Source organism: Acomys minous, assembly GCF_964271855.1.
Source record: "Acomys minous genome assembly, chromosome: 5".
Classification (NCBI taxonomy): domain Eukaryota; kingdom Metazoa; phylum Chordata; class Mammalia; order Rodentia; family Muridae; genus Acomys; species Acomys minous.
Genome location: NC_140494.1, coordinates 78,054,891 through 78,073,308, shown reverse-complemented (window position 1 = coordinate 78,073,308; position 18,418 = coordinate 78,054,891). Strand labels below are relative to the sequence as shown.

General features: G+C 49.6%; 1 protein-coding gene across 1 annotated transcript in view; it reads left to right on the top strand.

Annotated features, from left to right (window-relative positions):
* Positions 1-5,828: 5,828 nt before the first annotated feature.
* Positions 5,829-18,418, top strand: part of PANX1 (pannexin 1) — a 35,561-nt gene continuing 22,971 nt past the window's right edge. Inside the window, exon 1 of the mRNA XM_084781311.1 lies at positions 5,829-6,415. Coding sequence (XP_084637437.1) covers positions 6,235-6,415 — 181 coding nt within the window. The 5' untranslated portion in view covers positions 5,829-6,234. The remainder of the gene's footprint in view (positions 6,416-18,418) is intronic.

Below are 18,418 nucleotides of genomic sequence, written 5' to 3'. Positions count from 1 at the left end.
ATAAATAAAATGGTAAAAACAAATTTAAATAAATGTGACTACAGAGAACCACTGACGCACGACACTATACTTGTGGCTTCAGGGATGGACGATGGGCCAAGAGCAGAAGGCACACAGCTGGAGCAGCTGGAAAGGGCCCAGATGCGTCTTCTTGCAGGGTCTCCTGAGACGTCTGACCTTACTGTACCTGGACACTGATTTCACACTTGCGAGGTCCTGGGCAGTAGAAGAAGCAAGTCCCTGGGTTTGCTGTAACCTCTTGTGGCTCTTTCAGCAGTTCATCCATCCCTTCCCATGGGGCTGAGGCTCATCTGTATGCTAATCAATCCAAACTGTTGTCTCCAATCTTGACTTGGATTGCAGGGCCACAGGTCTTGTTTGGCAGCTCCCTGCGCAAGGCCATCGCCATTCCTTCCACCTGCCGCCTTCCCCAGGGCTGCCTGTTGCTGTGGTCTTTCCAAATTGATTAGGCCACTTCCTGGTGAGTACTCTATATCTTCCCATTATACTTTTAATGGGTCCCGACCCTTTACCCAGGTCTGTGAGGCCCAGCCTGGAGAGGCCCATACACTCCACCCCACCCCCTCCTCTTTCTTAGGTTTTCTACTTAAGACACGAGTTGCCCTCGCTGCCTTCTCCAGCATGGTCCCTACTTCTGTTACGCCCCCATCTCCAGTATTCTCCTTTGTAACGTTACTCATGGGACCTAATCGTTTTCTCCGTTAGCTAGAGTTTTGTATGGGTCTCCGGCTGGCTGGCGTGGAGGCTCCCTGGAAGTGATGCCTGGAAGTGAGAGCTGTTCACCTGCCTGCTGCCGCACCTGCGAACGCCATGTAGTGCACAGCAGTTGCTCAGCAAACGCTCCTCCCACAAGGACATGAATATGTACACAGCTCAGGCAGTCTGGTCTGGCCAGCTTGACTATTTTGGGTTTGACTGTTCTCATTGCTAAAGATCTTGTAGTCAAATGCAAAGCATGTCAAGCAAGAAAAATGCAATTTGGGGAGGCTGGCTGTAAGGCCACACCCTACCATGGATCACTCTGCAGCTAGGAAGAGACTGACTGGGGCATGGAAGACTTGATGTCATTTATTCTCCAGTGCTCTGTATAATTACCAGAAGGCAGTCATACAAAAAAAAAAAAAAGTCAAAGGTTATGAGAAGTGTGCCCTCCCACACGCATGCACAAATGTTTCCACAGTGGTTCAATATCAGAACCAACACACAATCCTCTTGAAAGATGACAATACTAGAAAAATTTGAGCACAAGAGTTTGGGTATTTGAGAACTCCAAATCATTTCCGGAATTCCGGAAATGAACTAAAAAATCAAATTGAAATCTGGGTTTGGAGAGATGGCTCAATTGGCAAAGTGCTTGTCCCACAAATATAAGGACCTGTGTTCATATCCCCAGCGGCAATGAAAGGGGCCAGGCATGGTGGCATGTTACTGTAATGACAGTGCTGGGCGGCAGAGACAGAAGAATCCTGGTACTCACTGGCCAGTTTGTCTTACTGACCTGATGAGCTCCAGCTTCAGAGAGAGAGGGACCTTGTCTCAAAAAAACCAAGGTGGGGAGTGACAGAAAGACATCCATGACATAGGCCTCTGCTTCTCGCACACAGGCATACTTTAAATAAAAATCTAAGGTCTATTTTAGAAAGAAACAACAAAACCATAATGTTTCCCGATGAGTGGCCTGAGATTGTCAATGCTCATGGTGGTCTCATGCAGCCCAGGCTGCCAGGAGTCACACTGTAGTCATGGATGACCTTGAACTGTGTTCCTCCTGCCTTCCCCTCTCAAGAGCTGTGGTTGCAGATGTACGTCAGGGCACTCCTCTGTTAGCGCACTGGATTCTAAGGACAATCTTTGCGGGGAGCCTATAGGACCGTTTTTACCTTCTGGTTTCCCAAGAATGTTGGCTCAGGCCAGGTTTTTGTTTTTATTTTTTCTGATATATATGTAAGAAAACTGGCTCAGCTAGGCGTAGTGTTACATGCCTGTTATCTCAGCACTTAGGGAGGCAGAGGCAAGTGGATCTCTGTGAGTTCGAGGTCAGCCTGCTCAACAAAGTGAGTCCAGGACAGCCAAGGATACATAGAGAAATCCTGTCTCCAAAAACCTAAGTAAATAAATAGAAAGAAAGAAAGATGGCTCCCTCAACTATCACGCCCTTGGGCACCATTTGTTTCTACCACCAGTCTGAGGCTTTCTTTACTTCTCATATCCACATTGAAAGCCACTTCACTTCAGCTCTCCTTCCCATCTTCTCAATACAATGCGGAAGGGTTAGTGTTTTACAACGTAACTGTCTAAATTATCCGCCCCCGCCCCCCAACACTCTCTATTGTCTGCTGGAAAGAGTTCAGACTATGCTCTGCCTCTGACTTTCTCTCTTTGATCCTGGACTAGTGTTGTGTGGACACTGCTGGAGAGGTAGAAGTTGAGCATTGTTGGATAGCCTCTGAGTTTGGTATACAGTGATAGCACTCCTTTTTCTCAGTGGGGTACCCTTTCTGAATCCTGGAAAAATCTAAGGAGTATCATATAGCCCACAGGGAAGATTACAGGCTGGATCCTTTCCAGATAGAACCTGTTCAGCAAGCACCTGAGATTCTTGGAAGTACCCGCACCCTGTGCTAAGGAGATCGTAGTCTTCGGCAAACAACCTTTAATCATACCTGGGAGTTCTTCTCCCACTCATAGGATAATTAAGTACCGTGTTCTCCTTCTTGTGATAGGACCCCTTGCTACTGCATGTAAATGAGTTACTTGGTACCACTGCATGTAAATCAGGTATCTTGGCACTCCTAGCCCCGGTAAATCAGACACATTCACCCTCAAACCCCTCCCCAGTGCCCAAGGTTTATAAATCTCTGATTCACATAAATAAAGGATGGTTGGCTTGCCCTCTCACACCATTCCTCCATCATGACCATTGGAGACTCCATTTATTCTGGGGGAAGAATTGCCTCTGGATGCCTAGGGCTTGACTGCTGGTGGTCAGACAGCGATGGCGGAGCTGCCTTGGCAGACACTGAAGCCCACTCCATCACCACTGCTAGCTCGGTGCCCTGTGCCTGCCTTTTGGCTAGGTTCAGGTGTCAACCCACATCCTCTGCCATGCTTCGCAAAGCAGCTTAACCAAGGAGCTGTAACACGGTTGGTATCCTCACAGGCTTTCGGAGCTCCTGATTCTTCACTGCCATCTGACACCAGCAATTTCATTCTAAAAGAGCTAAACTATAACATTCCGTGGAAAACTACTTCCACACCCTGGCCTAGCGCATGGGCCTTGGCCTAAAGTGCTCTAGCTATTCCTGAGAGAAATCATTGGTTTTGAGGTCCATCTGTTCTCATCCGGGAAGCAAACAGCACCTGGACCGACCACCGTTGGAGGAAACCTGGACCGACCTGCTGTCTGGGGGTGGTGGTGAGGGGGTGTGAAAGCCAGGCCAGTGCTGGATGCTGAATGACCTCCTAAAAGTCAGGTGTCTCTTCTTCCCAGTCCCCAGCAACTTCTCTTTGTGGTCTCTATTCTAAGTTTAATCTTTGATTCGAGTCTTAACCGATGCATCAAAACTGCCAGGATGGCGGGCAGTTTACAAAACTGCTAAGACTCAACCTAGAACCTCAGAAGTCCATAGGTGACCACAAAGCAGACATGCAACCTGCTATCACCTGCCTGGAGTGAGCTGGAAGCCAAGGAGTGGGGAGGGAGGCACCAACAGGGTGACTGACTCATTCCAACCAGGGGGAGAGATCTCCCAGGGGTTCCCAGAGGGGCCATCCCCCCCCCTTTGGATGATTTGATCTTGACAAGAAGAGAAGGGCAACTGCATTTGTGACTTATTGGTTCCTAGAAAACAATGCCCCCAAACTGACTGGGTCGTTCCAGGCCCCAGATACCGCCCCATCTGGATCCCGTACCACCTGAAGGGAATAGACAAGGAATGAAACCAGGACACTCAAAGATGCTCTAGGTGAAAGAGGCTCACTTATTGACTGTTTGAATAATGTTAATTAAAGCATTCGCACATCACTCTTATCTTCACAGCCATTTCGAGAATGGCTTGGTGAGTCTGGAGGATGCCTTTCTGTGAGTAGTTAAGTGATAGTGTGGTAAACCAGGTGCTGGTGGCTGGCTGTGCAGGTGAGGAGCTGTTGGATCTGCCGTATCTAGAAAAGCAAAGCACAAAAATTCAGCATGTGTTGGGGGATTGGGTCTGGGGGCATCACACAACCAGTGAGGAAAGAATACCACCAAAGTTGAAGTAAACCAGGTGGCAACTTTATTCACTGCAGGGGAAGGCTTCTAGTAGGTCAGGGATGCAGACCAGACTCAGGAGGTGGATCTGGGGCTCCAGCGAACCCGTCCCTTTAAAGTGAAAACCCATGAGCAGATGTTAGGAAAATTGATGGGTCTGCCCATGAGTACCAGGCTTGTTTGGGAGAACAAGGAGAAATGATGTGCCGGTGTGTGTGTGTGTGTGTGTGTGTGTGTGTGTGTGTGTGTGTGTGAGAGAGAGAGAGAGAGAGAGAGAGAGAGAGAGAGAGAGAGAGAGAGAGAGAGAGAGAGAGAGAGAGAGCGCAGAGCAGGGAGTTCAGGAACACACGGGGAGGGAGTGCACCAGGGCTCATAAGAATGAAGTGCGTGGGAAGGAAAGTTGACCAGCTCAAAGCTGTATTATCTTAACTTTATGGGTTAACGCAGGTTTTTCCTGTAACTAGAGAGAATCTAGGGTAGGGGGAGGCCCAGCAGAATGGGGGCAGCATGGAGGTGCTCAGGGCCCTTCAGGGGCTGCTGTCAAGAGTGATGGAAACTCTAAAAAAATGGAGTACCAGGCTTCTACCTTGCATGCAATAGTTAGGGAAATGAAGAAGGCAGCAGCTGAGTTTTGAGATAAAGATTGATTGGGACCTTTGCCAGAGCAGGATTGTGGAGATTTCTGAAGGCCCTTAGAGGACTAATCCTGTGGAGAGGTTCCTGTGACCCTTGGACTTAACCTCCTTAGACCCCGCGGATGTACAGAGGCCAGAGAAGGCTTCCGTGCTTGGCACCTTCACCTGCCGCAAACGGCTCAAGCAGCTCTTGACTGCCTCCTTGTCTACTTCCAGTGAGGTATTCAGAAGCAAATCTCTGTAGCTCCCGCCACGACACACCCACCAGTTGGTACCCCTCTGCGGACAGGAAGGTAGAGGAAGAGGCAAAGTGCTGGGCCTGAGACCAGACACACACTGCTCGCTTCTCTCTCTCTCTCTCTCTCCGTCTCTCTCTCTCTCTCTCTCTCTCTCTCTCTCTCTCTCTCTCTCTCTCTCTCTCTCTCTCTCTCTCTCTCTCTCTCTCTCTCTCTCTCTCTCTCTCCTCCTTACAGAACAACTCTGGGCTCCTCTCTACAACACACTCGGTCAGGTCATCACCACATGTTTATCTCGACCTTTGTATGGCATCTGCTGTTTCTTGAACCCAGATTGCTTCCTGGGGTATGGCAAGGGCTTGTCTAGCCTGCAGAGGTATCCAAGCCATGGATGGGTTGGTTCAACTTCGCACCACATGCCCACACAATGGTGGGCCAGGATTAAAAAGGGGCTAGCTCGAGCTCAAGGGAAGGAGCTGCCAGCAGAAACGAGTGGGGGGAAATGCCAGGTGTTAAGACTTGAGAACACAGGGCTAGGAGGGGCCAGGCTGTCCTTAGGGAGACTGGGTGGGGCGATCCTTCGCCAGTCCAAACTCTAGGGTCGCGGTGCGGCCGCGCCCACCCCGCCCGCGTCAGCGCGTTGCCGGAAACTGCTCGCCCCTGGGAACCCGGTTTCCCCCGTAGGTTCCGGAAGAGCTCGGCTCCCGGATCCCGAGCGCGCAGGGCGGGCTCCGGGAGCTGTGGCGAGGTGCTTTGTTCCCCGGCACGTTGTTGCGCTCCCGAGCGCTCAGAGAGGCCGGTGTCCAGGTGCCACGCGTGCGGGGGGACCCGCGGAGGCTGAGCACGGGTGCGGTCGCTGCAGCCCGAGCTCCCGCGCCCTGCGTAGCTTCGGGCGGTCTCCGGCTGCTGCAGCTCCCGGGCGGTCCCTGCGAGGTGGGCACAGCGACTGCCTAGGCGGCGCGATGCGGGGCCAGCCCGGGAGCCCGAGAAGGGAAAGCGAAAGCCGCACGCGGGGTCGCTGACCGAGAGGACTCCGCGCCTCTTCCCGACTGCCTTCGGCTGCCGGCCCTGCTTCACCCGGCGCGCCGTGACCATGGCCATCGCCCACCTGGCCACGGAGTACGTGTTCTCGGACTTCTTGTTGAAGGAGCCCACCGAGCCCAAGTTCAAGGGGCTGCGGCTGGAGCTGGCGGTGGACAAGATGGTCACGTGCATTGCCGTGGGTCTACCTCTGCTGCTCATCTCGCTGGCCTTCGCTCAGGAGATCTCCATCGGTGAGGCCCGGGGGGCTGCGGGGGGGGGGTGCAGTCTGGGCTAGGCGAGCATTGTCTGGGGTTGGCAGGGCCTGACACAGCCGGCATTTCCTCACGCCCCTCCTAATTTAGCCACCCTGGTTGTAACGGAGTTTGAGTCTGAAGCCGTATTTGCCCGTGTGCAACCTGGGTACCTCTCCTAGCATCTTCCTTCCCGTTCCTTTGTCTCCTGCGCCCTATGATTGCAGCTTGGAGTTTACGTTCAGTCTGTTGCCGCTAGACTTGCCACTCCTACACACACACACACACACACACACACACACACACACACACACACTCACTCACTCACTCACTCACACACACTCTCTTCCTACTTTTCTCCCCAATACTGTAGCCATCAAAAATTTCATACCAAAGAAGGTCGGGAGTGGCCCCAAGGAGGGCTTAAAGACAAGCATTCCACACGCAGTGGAATGTTTCACTGTTTTTTGCCTTTAAATGATACTTGAGTTCTGTCTTAAGGTTTTGTGTGAGGGGGAGTAACTGCCCTTGGAGGTAGGAGAGGTCCTCCACCTGGGCGTTGCTATGAATTAAAAGATGAAATGCCCTAATCCCCTTTATATAAACTCTCATTTCGTCTTATTAGCTATGTGCGATTCCGAAGCGTAGTGTTTTGGACGAGATAGTGGGGGGCAGAGTGAGTGGTCTTATTTACCAGCTATCCTGACTTTCCCAGCCTGAGTGAGTGTGTGAATTGCAGGTGAGTAGTATAGACGCGCCAAAGGCGTTTGCAGGTGGGGCAGGACCTTGCAGAATGCCTGTGTCAGGGGGGTGGACTGTGGATAAGCCTAGGTGAGGCTTGCTATCGTTTTGAGATGACAGTTAACAAGAGCAGGGCCTTCCTGGGGGACTATAGGAGCTGAGGGTATATGGCTTACTACAGGAAGGCACGGGGTACTCACCTGGGATTAGGAGGCTTGTTGATCGACAGACTGGCTGGCAACAGCATTCAGTGAGTAATAGTGAGGGCACATAGGTAAAGGATGTAGGGAGGGCGGACCTGCCCTGCGCTGGGGCATCAGTTAAGGCTTTGTGGGTGAGGGATGAGTGGAGGAAGGAAGATGAGGGTCCTTCTGAGAGGTGAGGGAGCAATCGGAAGCTCCTTCCCACCTAGATTTGAGCAGGCCGTGGAGAGAAGAGAGTGGACGGACATAAAAGCTGTACGTACACCTGTGTGTGCAGGCTGGCGGAAGCGGGGCTTGAGGTAAGGCTTGGTCAGGAAAGGGCATGGCGGCTGTCGTTCTGAGACATATATGGCTGAGCTGGTCAGTGTGGCAGAAAGTTGCTGAAGTAGCCCTGCAAAGTGAGCTTTCCGTTTTCCTGGTTCGTGGGTAGGGAGATTCCTGCTGAAAGGAAAACAACATGTCGTGTGGGTCCTGATGATAGTTTCTCACTTCTAGCTGTGTGCGAACTGAGTGCCAGGCGTCAGGACCCCGGGAGGAAATGTCCCTCTTCTGAAGAAGCAAGGCTTGGACACCTGGTATGGGCAGAGGGCCAACAGGGAGGCAGCAACTGATCGCAGCCTGTAAAGTCCCCCGACTAGAAGGGCTCCTGAGGCACCTGTGCTGGTGGCATCTGTTATGTAGGTCCAGATGATGTGCTCTGTGAGAGGCATCTTGGGGACAGGGCGGGGGTGCAGCAGGGAAAGTGGGTTCAGTCAGCAAGGCTCTGCTTCTGCTGTGTGTGAGCATGGCCGTGCCCTATCTGGAGGATAGCCCGTCTGTCCCGAGTAACACTTTCTGGCTTTTAAGGGTCTGCCAGGCCAGGCCATTCACTGCCTCTGTCTGTGTTCCCCCCACCCACCCACCCACCCAAGTTTTTGTCTTTGTTTTTCTCTCTCTCTCTTTGCCTCTGTCTTTTTCTCTGCCTCTGGTTTATCCATACTGGGTACTGGCCATGCTGGCCTAGAAGAGTCTTTTTGTTTCTCTTAATTTCAGTCTCCATTTTTGTGTCATCCTTTTCTTCATCTGCCAGACAGTGCATTATCTCCTGGCAGTGTTTGGGCACCAGCACAGTTGCTATTTCTCCAGCATCTTTCATTAAAGCATCAATGTCAACTTTGAGAAGACTTTGTTGAGCTCCCTTGGGGCCATCTTTTTTCTCTTTTCAGCACACACCTTCCTTTTCTACTTACTCCATAAGCTTTTAGCCACGCTTTACCTGGCTGAGAAACAAGACCACACACCGAGTGTAGGAGCCAACCGGAACTGCTTACATTTATTTAATGTGCCTGTATCTGTGTGTGTGGGCGCATGCATGCCACACTATGTGCCTGCGTGTGTGAGTGCGTGTTGATAAGAGGGCAGCTTGTGGGTTCCGGGCTTCAAACTTGAGTCATTAGGCTTGGTGAGCAAGTGCCTTTACCACCGAACCCTCTCGACAGCCCCTCCCTGGCTTCCTAATGGCAGAATAACACCCTGTGGCCTAGTACAGTCTAACCGTAAGACAGTTGAGCAGTCCCCTGGGACAGACACTAAAATTCTTCTCAGATCTCAACTCTGACATGTACATGTTACTTGTAATAATCTCTGCAAATGTTTCCCTTCTCTCAGAACTAAAGGGAAAGTTGAGAACGATATCAAATTTCCAGAAAGATAAACTCATCTCTGAGAATGACTTTGCATTCCTAAGTTTGTATTTCAGCCAAGCGTAAGAAAACATGTCTTGGGGGCCTGTCTAGATTTGATGCCAGCAGATTTAACTATCAGGTTTGGAAGTTTTAGAATGTTGATGCATTTTTCTGTTTTTGTACTCTGACCTCCATATGAATGCGGAAGCAGAGGCACTCCTCACATCCTCACAGATAAGTAAATGAATGTACAAATCTTTTAAAAAATAAACCTACTGCTGGGCAGTGGCAGTGGATGCCTTTAATCCCAGCTCTCAGAAGGCAAAGGCAGGTTATTCTCTGTGAGTTCAAGGCCAGCCTGGTCTACAGAGCCTGGTTCCAGGGCAGCCAAAGCTACACAGAGAAACTCTGTCTCAAAACTAACCAACCAACCAAACAAAAAGAAACCTTTTTTTTTCCCAACTCCATTATTACTAGAATGCTGTCTCATTCTTGTAGCAAGTGATCATCAATTTGTTTTTTTTCCTAATCATCTTCAGTGATTTTATTTCACATTTACCACTTGGTCTGTTTTGTTCTTTCAGTAAGATGTCAAGACTGTTTCATCTCTCTAACTGTCCTGCCCAGCTTTATGTCACCTTGACATTATGTCGTTGGAGAGGAAGGAGCCTTAATTGAGAAAATGCCTCCATAAAATCAGGCTGTGGGCAAGCCCAGAGGGCAGCTTCTTAATTAATGATTGATGTAGGAGGGCCTGGCCCACTGTGGGTGGGGCCACACTTGCGCTGGTGGTCCTGGCTTCTATAAGAAACTGGCTGAACAAGCTGCATGAAGCAAGCCAGTAAGCAGCACCCCTCCATGGCCTCTGCATCAGCTCCTGCTCCAAGTTCGTCCCCTGCTTGACTTCCTGTCCTGACTTCCTTCAGTGATGAACAGTGATGACAGAGTGTAAGAGACATAAGCCCTCTCCTTCCAGATTATTGTGGTCATGGTGTTTTGTCACAGCAGTAGAAACCCTAAGATACGAGGCCATCGCTATACAGTGATTTTCCTATAGAGATCTTGGGGTTGATGGATCTGTCTTAGGGCTCTTTGTACTTTCTCTGTGTAGATCCACCAATTCTTACACAGAACCTGACTGTTCTGTTACCAGGCTTATGCTGGCTCATCAAGTAAATGCACATCACATCGGATGCACATCACATCAGCATAAGAGGATTCGGGAAGCGTGAGTGGGGAAACCGAAGCTCGGTAGTTGATGTGCTTGGCCTGCCTGTCACCTGCTTAGATTCCTTCATCACAGATTGTCAAGGTTACAGGGAAGAAGTCATCAGTGGCCCCTCGCCTTTGACTGTTAGAAGAAATACTCTTGCTGCTACATTTTGGGGCATTGTCGTTAAAGTTACATGTTTATTGTTTTTGTTTTGTTTGCTTGTTTGTTTTCCCCCGGTGTTAGGGATTGAGCCCAGGGCCTCATGCAAGCTAGGCAAGCGTTTTACCTCTGGGCTGTATAGCCCCAGCCCCCTTTTGCCCTTCATATTTTGGTCATAGCTGTTAGTGGCTTTTACCAGCTGCTGGGGTACATTACTTTCAGCAGTGTGTCTTACTTCCGGTTTCTATTGCTGTCATAAAGCATGACCATAATAAGCAGGCTGGGGACGAAAGCTTTCTGTCACCTGTGCTTCCATATCACAGTCTGCCATCGAAGCAGTTCAGGGCAGGCCCCCCAGGGCAGGCTTGCTCTCGTGCCTTCCTCAGCCGGCTTCCCTGCTGTGCTCTCGCTCACAGGCCTTGCACACTGTTTGGTTTGCAGTGTGGGACTGGGGTTGGGGGGCAGTCTGAAGGTCATGATCACAGAAGGTCTGGACCGTAACAGGCTTACTCCTCAGACATCTACTGGGGCTCATTTGTGGAAGGCTTCGGCCAGCTGTGCAAGGGGCAGGGCTGTGAAACCTGCTCCTCCTAGTGTTCTTTTCCTCCCTTTGGACAGGTTAAAAGGTTTATAGTAAGTCCCTTAGTTGCTCCAGGAGAGGAAATGGAGGATGCTCTCACAGTTCAGACTTGAAGGGTTACTTCCAGAAGCTTTTCTGGTTTCTAGGATAACCTCCTTATTCTCACATCTGTGTGGAAGGGAAAGGCAGCCGCTTTGGTGTCCTGCCTCATTGATTCCCTCACAGTTTGCGCTGTCCCTGTGAGAGCGCTCCTTTGGTGTGCTGCCTTTTCCCCATCTCTGCTAAGCCTGCCAGATTAAAAAACAACAACAACAACAACAACAACAAAAGAGCATGACAGAAGTTGTTTCCTGCCCTTCTGTCTCTCGGCCTCCCCTCTTGGAGCCGAGCTGATCTGGCCCTCTGCTGCTTCTCCTGACACCTTCCCTGAGATCTGCACCCTGTGCTCCCAAGCTTTCATGTGGTGTGGGCTAGCCCTTCTCAGCATCTTTCTGGGCACCGGGTTGGTACCCTAGAGGCTCCCTGCCTCGTAGACTGAATGACAACAGATAAGTTGGTTCACAGTGAGCGATAGCTGTTCTAGAACTGTTCTGACTGTGAGGCCCCCAGCATCAAGGACCTAGACCCACATTTGCAGGGTGGCTGATGTGATTTGGTTGGTGTTACAGTTGTAAAGCTCACTTACTAAATCCTGGTAGGTATGCACCCCCTAAAGGTTCTGTTCCTCTAGGGAACCCTGACTAAAGCATTTCTCTCCGGAACAGTGCCATGTCCATCTTGGCAAATGCTGCAGATTCTGATTGAAAGGGTGTGGGGTCAGTATGTGACCTGGTACTGCAGCTGGCAAAGCAGGCGGTTGCCAGGGCAGTATGACTTCCCCCACTGTGTTCTTGGTGTCAGCCCCAGCAGGCAAGCCCCACCGCTGTGCCATGCCAGTTCTAGAAAGATTTTCTGACTTGTCCTGGGGAGACGTAAACAGACTTGTGGCTTCTAGATATAGGTCTGACTCCTGCAGGGTGATGGAAGCTTCATTCCTGGCCTGTAGTGGTGTGAGTGACAATGGCTCCCCGGTGTATGTGTCATGCCCCGCCACCACCCCCAACCCCCAGCTCCCCGCCTCCATTGATGGAACTGTTCGGGAAGGATTAGGAGGTGTGTCACTGAGGGAGGGCTTTGAGGTTTCAAAACCCCACACCAGGCCCAGTCACTCTCTCTCTCCGCCTGCTGTGTGTGGACCAGGATGTAAAGCTCTCAGCACCATGTCTGTCTGCTTCCTGCTGTGATAGTCATGGACTAACTGTCTAAAACTGCCAGGAAGCCTCCAATTAAATGCTTTCTTTTATAAAAGCTGCTTTGGTCATGGCGTCTCTTCACAGCAGTAGCACAGTAACTAAGACAGCAGCTCAGCTAGCAAGGAGTTCCAAGAAGAGCTCCGAGTGATGGTCACTGCTTGTGCCTCTCAGGGCGGGCCTTGTGACTTCACTGTGACTCTCCCTGGCCTCCCAATTTCCTTCTAGCAGAGAAGCTTTCAGCCCAGAGGAAATAACCATCAGGTTAACTGTCATTTACCAAAGGCTATATGTATATATGCGTTGGCGTGTGTTTGTTAACAATGCAGCCAAAAAGGGGAAAACTAAACCTGTGTGTGTGTGTGTGTGTGTGTGTGTGTATGTGTGTGTGTGTGTGTGTGTGTGTACCCTAATCTCATTCTCTTTGCCAGTGGTAGCTACTCTATGGGGTAGTATATGCTACACTTCTTTTCATTGGAAAAAAATTGTCCTGGTAGCATTTTACCATTATTATAAAATTTAAACAGGGCCAGAAAGACAGCTTAGTGGGCAAAGAAGCTGCCAAACCTGAAAGCCAGTGGTCAGTCCCCTGGCCCTGCGTGGTGGAAGGAAAGAACTGAGTCCCTCAGGTTGTCCTCTGATCTCCACATGCATGCCGCAGCACGCGCACACACACACACACACACACACACACACACACCACCATACGTAACGACACACAAAATAATAAATGTAAAAAATATTAAAGATTTAAAAAACAGGCATGTGCATGGAGTTGCAGATTGTTCATTATTCTTTAGTGTGTCTTGGAGATGTTTTCATGCTCATACCTGTGCGTGCACACATGCGTGAGTGTGTGTGTGTGTGTGTGTGTGTGTGTATGTGTGCAGGCTGCTTGCCTCTTTTCCCTTGTTTAGGCAGGCTCTTCCTACTTCTTCCTACTCTAGGCTCTATCCCAGCAGTTTTCCTGTCGCACTTCCGGTCCATCCGTGTCCTGTCTCCCCCCCACCCCCCACCACCTCAGGTCCTCAGGCTTGTGCAGGGAACACCTCTGCCCGCCTCTCTGGCCCCCTCCTTTTTAAGCTGGGTAGAACTTTCTCGGGGTGACTGTTCCTCACTTCATTCAGATGCTGTGTCATGATGCATCAGCTCCGGGCAGCCTTGCCTATGCTGCCCTTGTGCCAGTGCCTCTCTGGAGAGGTGGCCCTCAGAGTCTCTGGGCTCATGCACACTTTACACTCAGGATCTTGTTGGGATATCAAAAAAAAAAGCTTTTGTTTATTGTTTATATCTATTGCCATTTTAAAAGAAATTAAAACTTTGGAATTTAAAAACTGCTAATCTTAAGTAATATTAACACCTTTGCCTATTAGTATATGGAATATATACTACATTTTAATAAAAAGTAACTTTAAAAGCTCGAGTGACATTTTTTTCTGGTTGTATAAATCCCTAGTAGAAGTCCAGATGCTCTTGTCGGCTGTCATAAGCCTCTGGGAAACTCCTTTGCACTCACAAGAAACTAGATTAGAAAGGCAGAGGGCAGTGTGGCTTTACTGCAACTAAGCGTCATGGCCTCCTTCTGGAGAGGGGCCCCTCGTCAGCAGGTTAAGGACTCTTTGATTCCTTTAATCTCAAACTTAAAACTGTACATTAAAAACAATTTGTGTGTGCAAGCAAACATGAGCACATGGCCCTTGTTCACACCTGGGAACACTTTGGGGAGTCAGTCCCATCATGAGAGCTAGGATGTAAAAGTCCAGTTTAGGCCATTTTGTTTGCGTAGCAAATGCTTTTACCCTCTCAGCCATCTTGCTAGCCCCACACTATCCATTTTTTTAGTTTGTTGTTCTTAAAATTGAGGCATTTCCAGGTTTGTAGTTCCCTGTTTGCACTATTTCACTGAGGAGTCACGGGACATGTCGTTCTTGGCAGCGTGTGGGGGCTGCAGAGACAGAGGACTCTGCTTGCCATCTTTGCTTTGTGAAACTCTTTCCCATCCTTTGGAAATCAGACATCCCCCCACCTCTGTCTGTGTCTGTGCCACCCCTCTCCCCACTTTTCTGGCTTTTTTGATACAGTTTCATGTGGCCTAGGCCAGTCTTGAATTCACTACCCCTCTTGCCTGGGTCTCTCTCTTGCTGAGATTACAGGTGTGGGGCACTATACCTGCCTCAACTCTTTCTTGTTTTGTTTTCTTGAGACAAGGTTTTTCTATGAAGCCCTGGCTGTCCCGGACTCTCTTTGTAGACCAGGCTGGCCTGGAACTCACAGAGATATGCCTGCTTCTTCCTCCTGAGTGCTGGGATTAAAGGATTAAAGCTACCACTGCCCAGAGAACTTTTTTGTTTTAAAGCTAAAAGTCTTGACTGGGGGTAGGGGGGTGGGGGGTTGGGGGGTGAGGGAGGTGGCTGGAGGGACTTTCACTTCCCAGTCCTCTTCCCTGTTTACTTTTAGTCAGCTGTTTGTAAAACTTCTCCAAGCACTTTATTAGGAAGTTAAACAATGGCTTTGAAAGTTTTCCTTTAAATGTTAACATTTATTTCACACTTGGTCTAACCTGGGCTTCCCAAGAGCTCCCAGGGCTGACATCTCTCCCTTCTAGGCTGTGCTCTGGCTGGGAGGCCTACCTGCCCCCCTGCCCCTACCAGCCTGCTCATTTGCAACAGAAAGTAGCACCTGTGCAGTGCTAGAACCAAGGAAGCAAGGCCAGAAGAAGGCTGGCGCTGGCCTAGGAGTCTGTTGGGAGAACTGTGAGCTGCCATGAGCTGCCACTTCCAGTGCTGAGTGGGATCCCTGGCTCTGCTGAGATGTGACTGGGTAGTAAGGACTGGCAGCTGCCTGTCCTCTTCTTGGATGGAAGAGGATGAAGACAGCTCAAGGACGCCTGCTCCCAGCGTTCTTAACCTCCTAAGGCCTCTTTCATCTCCTGAAAACGCCATTTGCTCCCAGCGCACACATCAGGGTCACTGGGGGAGCAGAAAGCCAATTCCTTTTTAGAACCAAAGGAACACACTTCAGGTGTTTGTTCCCCACAGCCACCACAGCTGGGTGGGTCATCTGTGACCAGAAGGCACCTCTCCTGAGGTCAGTCCCTCTGTGAGGACACTGCACTGAAGTTAGTTAGGCGAGGCATTCCTGGTCTGTCCCAGGGAGAACTGTGGTTTGTCAGGTGCTGAGGGCTTAGCTGTTCTGCATTTCTCTCATTCATTCTGTTCTCATTTTTAGTATGTATGACCTGGGCTGCGTGCTAAGAGCTAGCTGCACTCAGATGTCTCATGAGGACACAGGAAGACTGCAGCCCTTGAAAGGCACGCACCCCAGGCCCTGGCTTGTGTAGTGTCGGTACAAGAGCTTGTGGTGGGTAACACCTCATTTGCATGGAAAACGTGCAAGTCCTCTTTCTTTCTGTACCAGGTTCCTTGAGAGCAGCATTTGCCATCTGAGTGTCTGAATCTGTCCCGTGAAACCCATGTGATCAGTGTAGAATGTCCTTGGCTTTGCAGGAGTCTCGTGACACTGCCCTCATAGTGGTGACAGTCATCGTTGGGCTCATTTCACTTTGTCATGGCCATAATCATTTTTTTTCAGTAGAGAGTGGAGATGTCCAAGGGCTTCTCCACAGAAGGGTTTCTTTGTATCAGAAATTCTACAAGCCAGCTTTCAGGCAGCATCTTTCAGGGAGAACTGATGGCTTTTGCTAAGCTGAATCTTGCTTTGGGGTGGGGGCATTTTATTTTATTTGTATTTTTTTAAAGATTTATTTATTTATTATGTACACAGCATTCTGCCTGCACACCAGAAGAGGGCACCAGATCTTGTTATAGATGGTTGTGAGCCACCATGTGGTTGTTGGGTATTGAATTCCTGACCTTTGGAAGAGCAGTCAGTGCTTTTAACCTCTGAACCATTTCCCTAGCACCTGGCTGGGGCATTTTAAAGGATACGGTGCCCATTTCTCAAGGACAACCTTATTTGTTGTAGAATTTGAGAAGATAAAACCAGTAAGTTCCCGTGTGCACTGGCGAGAATACAGCATGAGACTCAAGAAGCCTACATCCTGTTCCATGCTGGCTGACAGAAATAAAAACACTAGTTGCCTTTCTGTCTGTGTGTGTGTGGAGTCTCTCACCGGTCTAGAACTTGGCAAGTCGTCTGAACAGGCTGACCAGTGAGCCCCAGGGATCCTCCTGCGTCTGCCTTACTGGCACTGGGGGTACAAGCATGAACTGCCATCTCTAGAATTTTTTTTCTAAGTGTTCTGGAGGTCATGTCCTTGGGCTTGTAAGGTAAGCCCATTGCTGACCAAGCTCACTGTGTGAGTAGCCTTATGATGGGCAACTCCTTTTATGACTCTAGAAAGATCTATGAAGCTTTGTAAATGAAAAAAATGTTAGGTTATATAATTTGATAGGAAGTAAAAGAAAACCCAATGCCTATTGAATATCATTGTTTTTGTTCGTTTATTTCATTTTTATAAAGCAACAGCAAAGAAAGGGGCTCTAGAATCTCTTCAAGGAATTCCTAACCTGATTTTTCCCTGCATGCTAATGTCCCCTTGGCTACATTTAGTGGACTTCCAGAACGCTTCCGGTAAGTGAGGTCTGTGTTCCAGATTACTGTTCTAGCAGCCTGCTCTTAAAGGCGTGTGCTGAAGTTGTCTCTGGCCATCTGTTTAACATCATTGTTAAGCCAACTTTCCCCATCTCCCTATACAGTGTCCACTTCTCATGCCCACTATGGATCTGTGCCAGCTTCTCCCAACCCCCTCTAAAAATGCAAGGCCAGGGGCCAACACATCCCCCCACTGGAAGCTTGACCAGTCTCCTTTGCTGCAAGGATCAACTTCCTGGCCCTCATGTGCCCTGTTCCTGTGCCTGTTGTGACTTTCAGGCCAGTCTTTGTTCCTACCAGGTAGGCTTTGTGCAGACAGTCCACACCACCTTTCTGGCTCTACCCTGAGAGGCCTAGGTGCTTGTGTAAGATCGCTGTGTGCCAGCTGTAAGCTCTGTAGTGTGTGTGTGTGTGTGTGTGTGTGTGTGTGTGTGTGTGTGTGTTATGCACATGTGTGAGTACACACAAAGAGAGTAGAACACGAGTTCTATCACTTCCTTACTCCCCTGAGATGTGCCAAACTCTGTCACTCTCTTATTCCCTGGAGCCAGGCAAGCCCTAGTAATCCTCCTCCATCTGTCCCCCACATGTGTGTGGGTTATAGACCCACATGTGATCTTGCCCAGCTTTGTGGGGGTTGGGAATTCGCACACATGTCCTCATGCTTGCTCAACAGGCACTCTTAACCACTGAGCCATCGACCCAGCCTAGCTGTACCTTTTTATGAACTTGGGGTCTTAGCTCACGATTGGCTTTCTGCAGGTTGATTCTGGCCATCTTGTGTGTCCCATGTGTATTGGCTAACCTTGCACGCCAGGAGGTCTAATTATACATACAGCATCCAGTCCCAGGACTGTCTGTTTTGTTTTCTCCTCTCTTAGTGTCAGGATACCGTGCTGTTGGGAAAGAATATACTGTATTTTAATTTTTCCAGTTAAAATATAGAGTTTGGAATATAGAGCCATATATGACTACCCCTCTTCCAATGCACACCCTGTGCAGCAGACTCGGGCTGCAAACTCTATATTTTAACTGGAAAAGTTAAAGTTAAAGTTGGGGTCGTCTTATACACCAGAAAATACGGTATATAAAACTGCACACTTGGCCTTGAACCATAACCTAGTCAAGTATCAACTGGCCCATCTAAGTGCTCTGAGCCTCATGAGTAAGACAGAAATAATGGCAGCAATTCACAGGTTTCTTTATTGGATATAGTGTGGATCACTTATGGTTATATTGCTGTGACTAAGCTGTTGTGTGGTGTGGTGATGTAGGTGGCCTGCCATGTGGCACTGGGGCAGAAGGGTGTCCTCAACTCCGAGGGCTGAGAAGGTGTCCCAGTCCTGAAGTGGGACAGGGTATCCTAAGGCCCAGGAGCCCAGGAACCACGCAGCTCTGAGAGGAGGCTTCCTCAGCAGAGATGTTGCAGCTCCCAGGGGAGGGTCGCCCAAACTCTGAGGAGCTAAGGAGCCTTGGAGCCTGAGCTCTGCTCCTTCATTTCTTCTTTCTTCTCTTGTTCATTGTTTCTTCTGGCAATAAA